The sequence below is a fragment of the Taeniopygia guttata genome, chromosome 31 (genome assembly GCF_048771995.1).
Source record: "Taeniopygia guttata chromosome 31, bTaeGut7.mat, whole genome shotgun sequence".
Classification (NCBI taxonomy): Eukaryota; Metazoa; Chordata; class Aves; order Passeriformes; family Estrildidae; genus Taeniopygia; species Taeniopygia guttata.
In genome coordinates, this window is record NC_133056.1 from 2,147,093 (window position 1) to 2,159,983 (window position 12,891).

The 12,891-nt window shown below is 67.4% G+C and overlaps 2 protein-coding genes across 2 annotated transcripts; one reads left to right on the top strand and one right to left on the bottom strand.

Annotated features, from left to right (window-relative positions):
* Positions 1-36: 36 nt before the first annotated feature.
* Positions 37-2,615, bottom strand: LOC140681047 (uncharacterized). The gene is made up of 3 exons (XM_072920219.1): positions 2,558-2,615; positions 272-2,253; positions 37-111 (listed from the first exon to the last, which is right to left on the bottom strand). The coding sequence occupies exons 2-3, from the start codon at positions 1,913-1,915 to the stop codon at positions 37-39; spliced, it is 1,719 nt and encodes a 572-aa protein (XP_072776320.1). The 5' UTR covers positions 1,916-2,253; positions 2,558-2,615.
* A 4,773-nt stretch (positions 2,616-7,388) lies between these two features.
* Positions 7,389-12,813, top strand: OVOL1 (ovo like transcriptional repressor 1). The gene is made up of 4 exons (XM_030260808.4): positions 7,389-9,429; positions 10,599-10,726; positions 11,080-11,344; positions 11,921-12,813. The coding sequence occupies exons 1-4, from the start codon at positions 9,330-9,332 to the stop codon at positions 12,211-12,213; spliced, it is 786 nt and encodes a 261-aa protein (XP_030116668.3). The 5' UTR covers positions 7,389-9,329; the 3' UTR covers positions 12,214-12,813.
* The last annotated feature ends 78 nt before the right edge of the window (positions 12,814-12,891 follow it).

Here is a 12,891-nt window from a genome sequence, read left to right on the forward strand (position 1 = left end):
GCGTCCAGGAAGGCAGCAAAAATGGCGGCGCCCATTTTAGAGGAAAGATGGCGGCGCCGTACGGAAAGCGCGAGGAATGATGGGAGATGTAGTTCGGGGTTGGGGAGCGTTCTGAGCACCCCCCACAAAGTCTGTTGGGACCCCTCCCCCCCCCCCCCCCCCCCAAACCTTCAGGGACACCCCCAGCCCTATGGGAGCCCCCAGCCCCACAGGGAGCCCCCACAGAGCCGCCCCCCACCCCCGGCGGCCCCAGGGACCCCCCCCAGGTCACCCCCCCAAAGCAGACACGGATTTTGCGCTTTCCAGGGTTTTTATTTTGGGGAGGGGAGGATTGCCATGTCCCGCCATGTCGCGACAGCTCAGGCCCCCCCCTCCCCCCGCAGCAGCCGCGCCAGCAGCAGGACCCCCCCCCAGCGCTGCCCCCGCACCCGCCCCTCCCCCCCCGGCCCCCCCCGCGCCAGGACCACCCCCCGGGGGGGGGCGGCGGCCGCCAGCGCCCATCCCCCCCCCCGCGCCCCCCCCCACCGGCACCAGCAGCGGGGCGAGCGCGGGGGGAGGGGCGGCCGCGCCCCCCCCCAGCACCAGGAGGGTCTCGGGACCCCCCCCCAGCGACCCCCAGAGCGCCTCGAAGGCGCGGCGGGCGCGGGGGGGGTCCCAGGCCGGGGGGAGGGCGAGGGGGCGCAGCCGGACCCCCAGGGGCAGCTCCAGCGGGGGGAGGGGCGCCAGGAAGGAGCCCCCTCCCCCTTTTTGGGGGGCAGCCCCCCCCGCGCTGAAAACCGCGGCGGCCTCGAGGGAGGGGGGCAGGTCCCGGGGGGGGCGCAGGGTCAGGGTCAGCTCGGCCCCCCCGCGACCCCCGCCCAGCGCCGCCAGCGCCCCCTCGGCCCGGCCCCCGCCCCCCCCCAGCAGCAGCTGCAGCGCCAGCACGGGGGGGGGCGGCCCCCCCATTTGGGGAGGGGTCCCCCCGATTTGGGGAGGGGTCCCCTCGGTTGGGGCCCCCCCCAGAGGCTCCAGGCGCAGCCGCAGGGGGAGGGGCACGGGCCGCCCCCCCCCCTCCAGCAGAGCCCCCCCCCAACCCTCGGGGTCCTGGGGGGCCCCGGGGGGGGCGGGGAACGGGGGGGGGGGGCGCGGAGAGGCAGCGCAGGCGGCAGGGGGGGGGCGCGGGCAGCAGGGAGGGGGGGGCGCCCCCCCCGGAGCCCCCCCCGGGGCCGTTTTGGGGAGGGGGCGGAGGGGCGCAGCGCGGGGGGGGCCCCAAAACCGCGGCCAGTTTGGGGGGGCCCAGCGCGGCCGTCAGCGCCCGGTGGAGGCGGCCGCGGTCCCGCACGTCCGGGTCGCCCCCCGCCCCAAAATCGGGGGGTTGGTGGGGCGGGGGGGCGCAGAGCGGGACCCCCCCGCGGGGCAGGAGGGGGGCGGCGGCGCTCAGCACCCCCTGAGCCCCCCCCCAGCCGCCCCCCCCCGCCGCCAGCGCCCGCCGCAGGTACCGCCGCACCCCGGGGTGCGTTTGGGGGGGGGTCCCGGGGTGCCCCCCCTCTGCGGGGGGGTCCCGCAGCACCTTCAGCACCCCCCGGAGCTGAGGGGTGCCCGGGGGGGGCGGGGGGGCGCGCAGGACCTGCGCCATCAAATCCCCCCCCAGGGACCCCCCCAAAACCTTGGCGAGCTCCAGCAGGTGGGGGGGGGCGGCGGGGTGACCCCCCCCCAATAACCGCCGCGCCGCCGCCCCCAACTCCGCCCCGGGGACCCCCCCGCAGCGGCGGCCGTAGGCGAGCGCGGCCCGGCAGAACAGGACGGGGGGACCCCCCCCCAAAAACGCCACCAGCCCCCAGAGCCACTCGCGCCCCCCCGGCATTTTGGGGAGGGGGCTCCCCCCGCTCCCCCCGCCGCAGATCGCCGCCGCCGCCTCGAAGCGGGGCAGGAACATCTCGGGGGGCTCCGCCGTCCCCCCCGGGCCCGGGAACAGCGCGGCCGCCAGGGCGGGGGGCAGCGGGGGGGGGGTTTTGGGGTCCCCGCCGGGGTTTTTGGGGTCCCCCCCCTGGAGGAGGCAGAGGAGGAAGAAGAGGCGCAGCGGGGGGGGCAGCGCGGGGTGCAGCGCCAGCGCCGCCAACCGGGGCGCGACCCCCGCACCGAGACGCCCCCCCAGCAGCGCCGCCTGCACCGGGGCCGGTTCCGCCGCCGCCAGAACCGGGGGGGCCCCGGCAGCGCCCCCCAAGAACCGCGGGAGCTGCGCCCGGGCGGCCGGAGCGAGGCCGAAGGCTGCGCCTGGGGGGGAGGGGAGGGGGCGTCAGGAATTTGGGGGGGGGGGGATGGGGGGGGGTTGAAATTGGGGGGTCCCACATGGGGAAATCCTGGCGATGCCCCGGATTTGGGGGTGCTGGGGGGGGGTCGCTGGGATTTGGGGGTCCCGGGGATTTGGGGTCCCGGGGGGCTCTGGGGTTTGGGGGTCGCTGGGATTTGGGGGTCGCTGGGATTTGGGGGTCCCGGGGATTTGGGGGTCGCTGGGATTTGGGGTCCCGGGGATTTGGGGTCCCGGGGATTTGGGGTCCCGGGGGGCTCTGGGACTCACCGGGATCCGGCCCCGCCTCTCCCCAGGGATCAGCTGGATCTGGGGGGGGAAGGGGGAATCAGGGGGGCGGGGGGAGCCTGGGGGATCCCCCAACCCCCCCAGGGACGCTCCCAGTACCGTACTGGGATGTTACTGGGATGCACTGGGATGTTACTGGGATGTTACTGGGATGCACTGGGATGTTACTGGGATGGACTGGGATGTTACTGGGATGGACTGGGATGTACTGGGATGTTACTGGGATGTTACTGGGATGCACTGGGATGTTACTAGAATGTTACTGGGATGTTACTGGGATGTTACTGGGATGTACTGGGATGTTACTGGGATGCACTGGGATGTTACTGGGATGTACTGGGATGTACTGGGATGTACTGGGATGCACTGGGATGTTACTGGGATGTTACTGGGTGCACTGGGATGTTACTGGGATGTTACTGGGATGCACTGGGATGTTACTGGGATGTTACTGGGAGCTACTGGGATGTTACTGGGATGTTACTGGGAGCTACTGGGATGTTACTGGGAGCTACTGGGATGTTACTGGCATGCACTGGGATGCACTGGGATGTTACTGGGATGTTACTGGGATGTACTGGGATGCACTGGGATGTTCCTGGGATGTACTGGGATGTTACTGGGTGCACTGGGATGTACTGGGATGTTACTGGGATGTTACTGGGATGTTACTGGGATGCACTGGGATGTACTGGGATGTTATTGGGATGCACTGGGATGTTACTGGGATGTTACTGGGATGCACTGGGATGTTACTGGGTGCACTGGGATGTTACTGGGATGTTACTGGGATGCACTGGGATGTTACTGGGATATTACTGGGATGCACTGGGATACACTGGGATGCACTGGGATGTTACTGGGATGTACTGGGATGTTACTGGGATGTTACTGGGATGCACTGGGATACACTGGGATGCACTGGGATGTTACTGGGTGCACTGGGATGTTACTGGGATACACTGGGATGCACTGGGATGTTACTGGGATGTACTGGGATGTTACTGGGAGCTACTGGGATGTTACTGGGTGCACTGGGATGTTACTGGGATGCACTGGGATGTTACTGGGATGTTACTGGGTGCACTGGGATGTTACTGGGATGCACTGGGATGCACTGGGATGTTACTGGGATGCACTGGGATGTTACTGGGATGTTACTGGGATGCACTGGGATGTTACTGGGATGTTACTGGGTGCACTGGGATGTTACTGGGATGTTACTGGGATGTTACTGGGATGTTACTGGGATGCACTGGGATGTTACTGGGATGTTACTGGGGTGTTACTGGGTGCACTGGGATGTTACTGGGATGCACTGGGATGTTACTGGGATGTTACTGGGATGCACTGGGATGTTACTGGGATGTTACTGGGTGCACTGGGATGTTACTGGGATGCACTGGGATGTTACTGGGATGTTACTGGGTGCACTGGGATGTTACTGGTTGCACTGGGATGTACTGGGATGTTACTGGGAGCTACTGGGATGTTATGTTACTGGGATGTTACTGGGTGCACTGGGATGTTACTGGGATGTTACTGGGAGCTACTGGGATGTTACTGGGTGCACTGGGATGTTACTGGGTGCACTGGGACGTTACTGGGATGTTACTGGGATGCACTGGGATGCACTGGGATGTTACTGGGATGTTACTGGGTGCACTGGGACGTTACTGGGATGTTACTGGGAGCTACTGGGATGTTACTGGGTGCACTGGGATGTTACTGGGATGCACTGGGATGCACTGGGATGTTACTGGGATGCACTGGGATGCACTGGGATGTTACTGGGACCTTTCCCAGTTCCCCAGGACCCCTCCCAGCAGCACCGTGGGACCATCCCAGTACGGCGCTGGCACTTACTGGGATCTGTCCCAGTTCCCTCCTGGGACCCCCCCAGTCCTTACTGGGACCCTCCCAACTCTTACTGGGGCACTCTCAGTCCTTACTGGGAGCCCCAGAACCTTTACTGGAACCCACTGGGACCTTCCCAGTCCTTACTGGGAGCGACTGGGACCCTCCCAACTCTTACTGGGACCCCCTCCAAACTTTACTGGGAGTGACCGGAACCCCTCGATTCTTACTGGGATCGACTGGGACCCCTCAATCCTTACTGGGATCGACTGGGACCCCTCAATCCTTACTGGGATCGACTGGGACCTTCCTAGTCCTTACTGGGACCCTTTCAGACTTTACTGGGACCCCTCAATCCTTACTGGGATCGACTGCGACCTTCCCAGTCCTTACTGGGACCCTTTCAGACTTTACTGCGAGCTCCCCCCAACTTGACTGGGACCCCTCAGTCCTTACTGGGATTGATTGGGACCTTCCCAGTCCTTACTGGGACCCCCCAGTCCTCACTGGGACCCTTTTCAGGCTTTACTGGGACCCCCCCCAATCCTTACTGGGACCCCTCAGTCCTTACTGGGACCCCCCAATCCTTACTGGGACCCCCCAGTCCTTACTGGGACCCCTCAGTCCTTACTGGGACCCACTGGGACCCCCCAGTCCTTACTGGGACCCTTTCAGACTTTACTGGAACCCCCCTCCCAACTTGACTGGGACCCCCCAGTCCTTACTGGGATCAACTGGGACCTTCCCAGTCCTTACTCGGACCCCCCAGTCCTCACTGGGACCCCTCAGTCCTTACTGGGACCCCCCAGTCCTCACTGGGACCCCTCAGTCCTTACTGGGATCCCCCAATCCTTACTGGGACCCCCCCCCCAGTCCTTACTGGGACCCCCCAGTCCTTACTGGGACCCCTCAGTCCTCACTGGGACCCCCCCCCCCCAATCCTTACTGGGACCCCCCAATCCTTACTGGGACCCCTCAGTCCTCCCTGGGACCCCTCAGTCCTTACTGGACCCCCCATCCTCCCCAGGCCCCCCCAGCCCCCCTCGCCCCCCACTCACCCTCCGCCCGCAGCAGCACCAGCGGCTGCAGCGCGGGGCAGTCCCGGAGGCTCCCGGGGCCGCTCCCGGGGAGGCTCCCGAGGGCCCGCCCGGGGGTCCCGGTGGTCCCGGTGGTCCCGGGGGTGCCGAGGCGCCGCAGCTCCCGCAGCACCTCCGCGGCCGCCGCCGGGGCCCCCCCCGCGGCCCCGGGACGCTGCAGCAGCTCCGCCAGCGCCGCCAGCCCCGCCCGGTCCCCGCGGGCCGCCAGCGCCGTCACGGCCGCCAGCAGCAGCAGCCACCGGGGGGCGGCCCCGGGAGCCCCGGGGGGCTCGGCCAGCAGCGCCAGCAGAGCCCCCCCGGTGTCCCCCGGACCCTCCGGAGACCCCGGCCCGGCTCCCGGGGACCCCTCCCCGCACAGCGCCCGCGGGGACTCCAACAGCAGCAGCAGCAGCTCCGTCTGCGGGGGGGAATTGGGGAGGGATTTGGGGGGCTGGGGGGTTTTGGGGGGGCCCTGGGGGGGATTTGGGGGGTGGGATTCGGGGGAGGCTGGGGGGGGTTTGGGGGGGCCCTGGGGAGTATTTGGGGGGGGCCCTGGGGGGGGATTTGGGGGTGGGAGAGGGAGGGGGGAGCCCCGGGTGGGATTTGGGGGGGCCCTGGGGGGGATTTGGGGGCTGGGAGAGGGAGGGGGGAGCCCCGGGTGGGATTTGGGGGGGCCCTGGGGGGGATTTGGGGGCTGGGAGAGGGAGGGGGGAGCCCCGGGTGGGATTTGGGGGGGCCCTGGGGGGGATTTGGGGGGTGGGAGAGGGAGGGGGGAGCCCCGGGATGGAGACACCCCCGCCCCAGTCTGCATTGGGGGGGAGCCCCAATGGCACCGTCAGGGAACGAAAATTCCCCGCAAGGGACCCCAAATCTCCTCAAAGGACCCCAAATTACACCGAGGGACCCGAAATCACATCCAGAGACGCCAAATCCCACCCGGGCACCCCAAATCACCCCCAGGGACCCCAAATCCCACCCGGGGACCCCAAATCACACCCGGGGACCCAAAATTCCACTCCAGCGTCCCCAGGTGACACCCAGGGGCCGAAAATCACACCCAGAGACCCCAAATCACCCCCAAAGACCCCAAATCCCCTCAAGGGACCCCAAATCACACCCCAAGATCTCAAATTCTCCTCAAGGGAATTTCCCTGGGGCAAATCACCCCCAGGGACCCCAAATTCCCCCCAAGGGACCCCAAATCAGCCCCAGGGACCCCAAATCCCCTCAGGGGACCCCAAATCCGCCACCCCCCCGGTGACCCCGGCCCCGCCCTGCCCGATGACGTATCGGATGACGTAATGATGACGTACCTGCTGACGCGCCGAGGGGCGGGGCCGGCGCGGCGCGGGGGGCGCGAGCGCGGCCGCGAGCCGGGCCCAGGGACCCCCCCCCGCCATGGCCGCGGGGGCTGCCGGGAACGCCTGACGTCACTGCCCCACCCCCCCGTGACGTCACACCCCCGCTATGCCCGCGGGAACCGACAGCCGGGATGGGTGACGTCACGTATTCGCGTAGTGACGTCAGAGGGCGCGGGGATGCCCACAGGCGGCTCCAGGGGTCCCCTATAGACCCCCCCGAGCCCCCCCCGGGGACACCCTGACCCCTCCTGGGGACACCCAAACCCCCCCTTGGTGACACCCTGACCATCTTTGGGGACACCCTGACCGCCCCTGGGACACCCTGACCATCTTTGGGGACACCCTGACCCCTCCTGGGGACACCCAAATCCCCCCTTGGGGACACCCTGACCCCCCCGGGGCCACCCTGACCATCTTTGGGGACACCCTGACCCCTCCGGGGACACCCAAACCCCCCCTTGGGGACACCCTGACCCCCCCTGGGGACACCCTGACCTCCCCTTGGTGACACCCTGACCATCTTTGGGGAGACCCTGACCCCCCCGGGACACCCTGACCCCCCCCCGGGGACACCCTGACCCCCCCTGGGACACCCTGACCCCTCCTGGGGACACCCAAATCCCCCCTTGGGGACACCCTGACCATCTTTGGGGACACCCTGACCCCCCTCGGGGACACTCTGACCCCCCCCTGGGGACACCCTGACCATCTTTGGGGACACCCAAATCCCCCCTTGGGGACACCCTGACCCCCCCCGGGACACCCTGACCCCTCCTGGGGACACCTCCGGTGGCTGTCCCCGGTGTCCCCGGTGTCCCCATGTCCCGGTGTCACCATGTCCCGGTGTCCCCATCCCCGGTGTCCCCCCCATGTCCCGGTGTCCCCCCCATGTCCCGGTGTCCCCCGTGTCCCCACGCCCGCTGTCCCCGCCCCCGTGGCTGTCCCCGCGTCCCGCGGTGTCCCCGGGCCGGGGCGGGGGCTCCCCGTTATTTCCCAAGCGGCGCCCGCCCGACCGGCTCCGGCTGCGGCGCGGCCCGGCCCGACCGGCGGAACCGGTCCCGGGGCACCGCGGGGCGGGACGGGGACGCGCGGCGGGGCGGCACCGCCGGGACCGGCACGGCACGGCCGCGACGGCACCGGGACAGCAGCACCGGGACAGCACCGGGACAGCAGCGCCGGGACGGGAACGGGACAGCAGCACCGGGACCGGGACAGCACTGGGACAGCAGCGCCGGGACCGGGACAGCACCGGGACAGCAGCGCCGGGACCGGGACGGGACCGGGACAGCAGCACCGGCACCGGGACAGCACCTCTGGCACCGGGACGGGACCGGTACAGCACCACCGGGATAACAGAGCCGGGACCGGGATAACAGAGCCGGGACCGGGATAACAGAGCCGGGAGCAGCACCGGGAGCAGCACAACCGGGACAGCAGAGCCGGGACCGGGATAACAGAGCCGGGACAGCCCCGGGACAGCCCCGGGACAGCGCAGCTGAGGGGGCGGCGCGGGGCTCGGGGCCGGTGACGGCGGAGCCGGGATCGGGCACCGGGATCGGGCACCGGGATCGGGCACCGGGACGGCTCCAAGCCCCGGGATCTGAGCCCAAACCCGGCGGGATCCGGCGGGATCGGGGATCCAGCACCAACCCCGGCCCGGGATCGGTGCCCGGGAGCTGAAATCAACCAAATCCACGGGCATTGGCACCAAAATCCACCAAAGATCCGGGATCTGGTGCTGGTGTTGACCAAATCCTCGGAATTGAGCGAAGATTTGGGATCCAGACCCAAAACCGAGCGAGGATTTGGGACCGGCACCAGAACCGAGCGAGGATTTGGGATCGGCACCAGAACCGAGCGAGGATTTGGGATCGGCACCAGAACCGAGCGAGGATTTGGGACCGGCTGGAGCTACTGACCAAATATTTGGGGTCTGTGATCAAAACTCCCCACGGATTTGGGATCGGCTGTGGATATTGACCAAACTTCCGGATCTGGGATCAAACCCAAGCGGGGAGCTGGGAATCGGCACCGCAGCCCCCGGGGATCAGAGCGGGATCCCGCGGGGATCCCTCGGGATCAGGGAATCCATCGGGATCCATCAGGATCCATTTGGATCAGGGAATCCATCTTGATCTGTCGGGATCCGTCGGGATCAGGGAATCCATTGGGATCAGGGATCCACCGGGATCCATCAGAATCCATCGGGATCAGGGAATCCATCGGGATCAATTTGGATCAGGGAATCCATTTGGATCAGGGAATCCATCGGGATCCATCAGGATCAGGGAATCAATCGGGATCCGGGAATCCATCGGGATCCGTCGGGATCCATCAGGATAAGGGAATCCATCGGGATCCGTCGGGATCCATCAGGATCAGGGAATAAATCAGGATCAGTGAATCCATCGGGATCCGTCGGGATCCATCGGGATCTGTCGGGATCCGTCGGGCCCCGCCATGCCGCGCGCGTTCCTGGTGAAGAAGCCGGTGGTGGCCACGGCCAAACGCAACTGGAGCGAACTCCCGGACGAGCAGCGGGCGGAGATCTACGTGCCCAGTACGGGGGAGGGGATCCGGGGGGGCAGGATCCGTCGGGAGACGGGATTTGGGGGGATTCAGGGATCTGGGGGGGCAGGATCCACTGGGAGACGGGATTTGGGGGGATTCAGGGATCTGGGGGGGGCACAGGATCCACTGGGAGATGGGATTTGGGAAGCCTGGATCCGTTGGGAAATGGGATTTGGGGGGCACAGGGATCTGGGGGGGACTCAGGAATCCATCGGGAAATGGGATTTGAGGGGATTCAGGGATTTGGGGGGACTCAGAATTTGGGGGGACTCAGGGATTTGGGGGGACTCAGGAATTTGGGGGGACTCAGGTGTCTCTGGGGTCCCCAGAAGCCTGGGGGGCTGTGTCAGGAATTTGGGGGTTCCGGGTATTTAAGGGGATCCAGAATTTGGGGGGGAGGCCTCAGGGTTTGAGGGGGGACCCAGGAATTTGGGGGGGGGGGTCCCAGAAGTTTTGGAAGTGCACAGGAGGACCAAAGAATTTAGGGGGAAACGGGAATTTTGGGGATCCAGGAGTTCCAGGGGCCCCGATTTTGGAGGGATCCCAGTTTTGGGGTGACCTCCGTCCCCCCAGGGATGTCCCCTTAGTGACAGAGTTGGGGTTCAGCCCCAAAATCCCACCCAAACACTGGGACGGGGAGGGGGAATTTGGGGAGGATTTTGGGGTGCCCGGACCGCTTTTGGGGGGGTTTGGGGAGGATTTTGGGGTGCCTGGGGGTGATTTTAGGGGGTTTGGGCTGCCCGCCTGTGTTCCTTGGTGGGGGAGGGGATTTTTGGGTGTCGCCGGTGTCCCCCCGGGGGGGGTGGGTGGCGTCCCCCCCCCGGGGCCCACGCGGGCGACACCCGCCGGAAACCCCTAATTTGGGGCGTAATTCGGGCTGTAATTTGGGGTGCCGCGGCCCGAGCCGTCCGACCGGTCGGGGGAACCCCAAAGGGCGGGGGAGGGGAGCGGGGGAGGGGCCCCCCAAATCCTCCTCCTGCCATGGGGGGGGGGGTGGGGGGGCACATTTGGGGTGTCCCCATGGGGGGCTCCGATTTGGGGAAGGGGGGGGAGCACATTTGGGGCGTCCCGATTTTTTTTTTTTTTTTTTTTTTTTTGGGGGGATGCCATTTTGGGGGTTCAGGACCCCCCCTAAAACCGTGCCCCCCACCCCCCCAGTCTGCCTGGGGGGCTGCCCCCTGCGCAGGGACCCCGAGCCGGCCGTGGGGGAGGCCCCCGCGTCCCCCCTGGACATGACGCTGCCCCCCCGCGCCCCCCCCGGCCCCTTCCTGCACCCCAAGGGCAAGGTAAGGGGCACCCCAAATTTGGGGGGGGGGCGGAGAAGAGTGAGCTGGGGGTGCCCAAATTGGGGGGGGGGGCTGAGATTGTGGGTGCCCCATGAGCACGGAGGTCCCCAAATTGGGGGGGGGAAGTCTCCAAAATTGGGGGATCTCCAATTTGGGGGGGTCCCCAATAGCCCGGGGGGTCACCGAGGTGGGTTGGGGGTCCCCAAAATCAGAGGTCCCCAAGGGGGGCTGTCCCTCACGCCTGGGGGGGTCCTCAAAATCACAGCTCTCCCCATAACTGGGGAGTCCCGAGGGGGGTTCCCCACCATGTGCGCCCCCCCCCCATTTAACCCCTTCCTCCTCTCTCTCTGCAGGTCCCGTCCGGCCCTTTGGGCGCCCCCCTCCCCCCGGGGCTGCCCCTGGCCGGGGGGGTCCCCGTGGGGGTCCCGGTGGCCGGGGGGGTCCCGGGGGGCTCCGAGCTCTTCTCGTGCCCCGTGTGCCACAAGAGTTTCGGGTTCCAGCGGATGCTGAACCGGCACCTCAAGTGCCACAGCGAAGTGAAGCGGCACCGCTGCCCCTACTGCGGGAAGGGCTTCAACGACACCTTCGACCTCAAGCGCCACGTCCGCACCCACACCGGTAACGGGATTGGGAACGGGAACGGGATTGGGAACGGGATTGGGAACGGGATTGGGAACGGGGGGATTGGGAACGGGAATGGGATTGGGAACGGGAACGGGATTGGGAACAGGATTGGGAACAGGAATGTGGGGATTGGGGCGGGAAATGGTTCAGCGACACCTTCGGCCTCCAGCTCCATGTCCGCACTCACACCGGTAATGGGATTGGGAATTGGATTGGGAATGGGGATGGGGTCAGGAACGGGGCAGGAATAGCGACAGGGACAAGGATGGCACGGGGATGAGAAGAGGGACGGGCCCATGTCCCCATGTCCCCTGCCCAGGTGTCCGTCCCTACAAGTGCTCGCCGTGTGACAAGGCCATGTCCCCCCATGTCCCCTGCCCAGGTGTCCGTCCCCACAAGTGCTCGCCGTGTGACAAGGCCATGTCCCCCGTGTCCCCTGCCCAGGTGTCCGTCCCCACAAGTGCTCGCTGTGTGACGAGGCCATGTCCCCCCGTGTCCCCTGCCCAGGTGTCCGTCCCTACAAGTGCTCGCTGTGTGACAAGGCCATGTCCCCCCATGTCCCCTGCCCAGGTGTCCGTCCCTACAAGTGCTCGCTGTGTGACAAGGCCTTCACGCAGCGCTGCTCGCTGGAGTCGCACCTGCGCAAGATCCACGGCGTGGCGCAGCGCTACGGCTACAAGGAGCGGCGGGCCAAGCTCTACGTGTGCGAGGAGTGCGGCGGCACGGCCGACAGCCAGGACGCGCACCTGGCGCACCTGCGCCAGCGCCACCCCCACAGCCCCCTCCTGGCCAAGCTGGCCCGCAAGGCCGCGGCCGCGCCCGCCCCGCGCCCGGCCCCGCCCCGCGCCGCCCCGCCCCCCTAAGGGACCCCAAAATGGGGGGTGGGGGGCGGGGCGGCCACGCCCGGTTCGGGGGAGAGACGCCCATCCCGGGTGGGACACACCCGTTTGAGGGGTGTGGCTGTCCGTGGCGGGACACGCCCACTGAGGGGAGGGACACGCCCACTGAGGGGAGGGACACGCCCATTTTGGGGTTAGGGGAGGGACGCACCCAGGTGGGACACGCCCACTTGGGGACGCAGCCACTGAGGGGAGGGACATGCCCGTTTTGGGCAGGGACACACCCACCTGGGGACACACCCACCTGGGGACACACCCACTTATGTAGGGACACACCCACCTGGGGACACGCCCACCTGGGGACACACCCACCTAGGGACACACCCACTTATGTAGGGACACACCCACCTGGGGACACACCCATGGGGACACACCCACTTATGTAGGGACACACCCACCTGGGGACACACCCACCAGGGAATGAAGACCACGCCCACTGGGATGGGACACGCTCCTTTTGTGGTGAGGTGGGCGGGACTTTGGGGTTGAAGCCACGCCCACTTGGAGCGGAAGCCACGCCCACTTTGCCCCCTTTGGGAATTAAAGCCCCTCTGAGCTCGCTGACCACGCCCCTCGTGCTCAGGCCACGCCCCTCGTGCTCAGGCCATGCCCCTCGTGCTCAGGCCACGCCCCTCGTGCTCA

Coding starts and splice junctions, on each gene's coding strand:
- LOC140681047 (XM_072920219.1), bottom strand. CDS start 1,915: ATGTTCCTGCCCCGCTTCGAGGCGGCGGCGGCGATCTGCGGCGGGGGG. Junction 112..271: donor TCCGTGTCTGCTTTGGGGGG/GTGACCTGGGGG, acceptor GGGGGTGCTCAG/AACGCTCCCCAACCCCGAAC.
- OVOL1 (XM_030260808.4), top strand. CDS start 9,330: ATGCCGCGCGCGTTCCTGGTGAAGAAGCCGGTGGTGGCCACGGCCAAA. Junction 9,430..10,598: donor GGCGGAGATCTACGTGCCCA/GTACGGGGGAGG, acceptor CCACCCCCCCAG/TCTGCCTGGGGGGCTGCCCC. Junction 11,345..11,920: donor CCACGTCCGCACCCACACCG/GTAACGGGATTG, acceptor TCCCCTGCCCAG/GTGTCCGTCCCTACAAGTGC.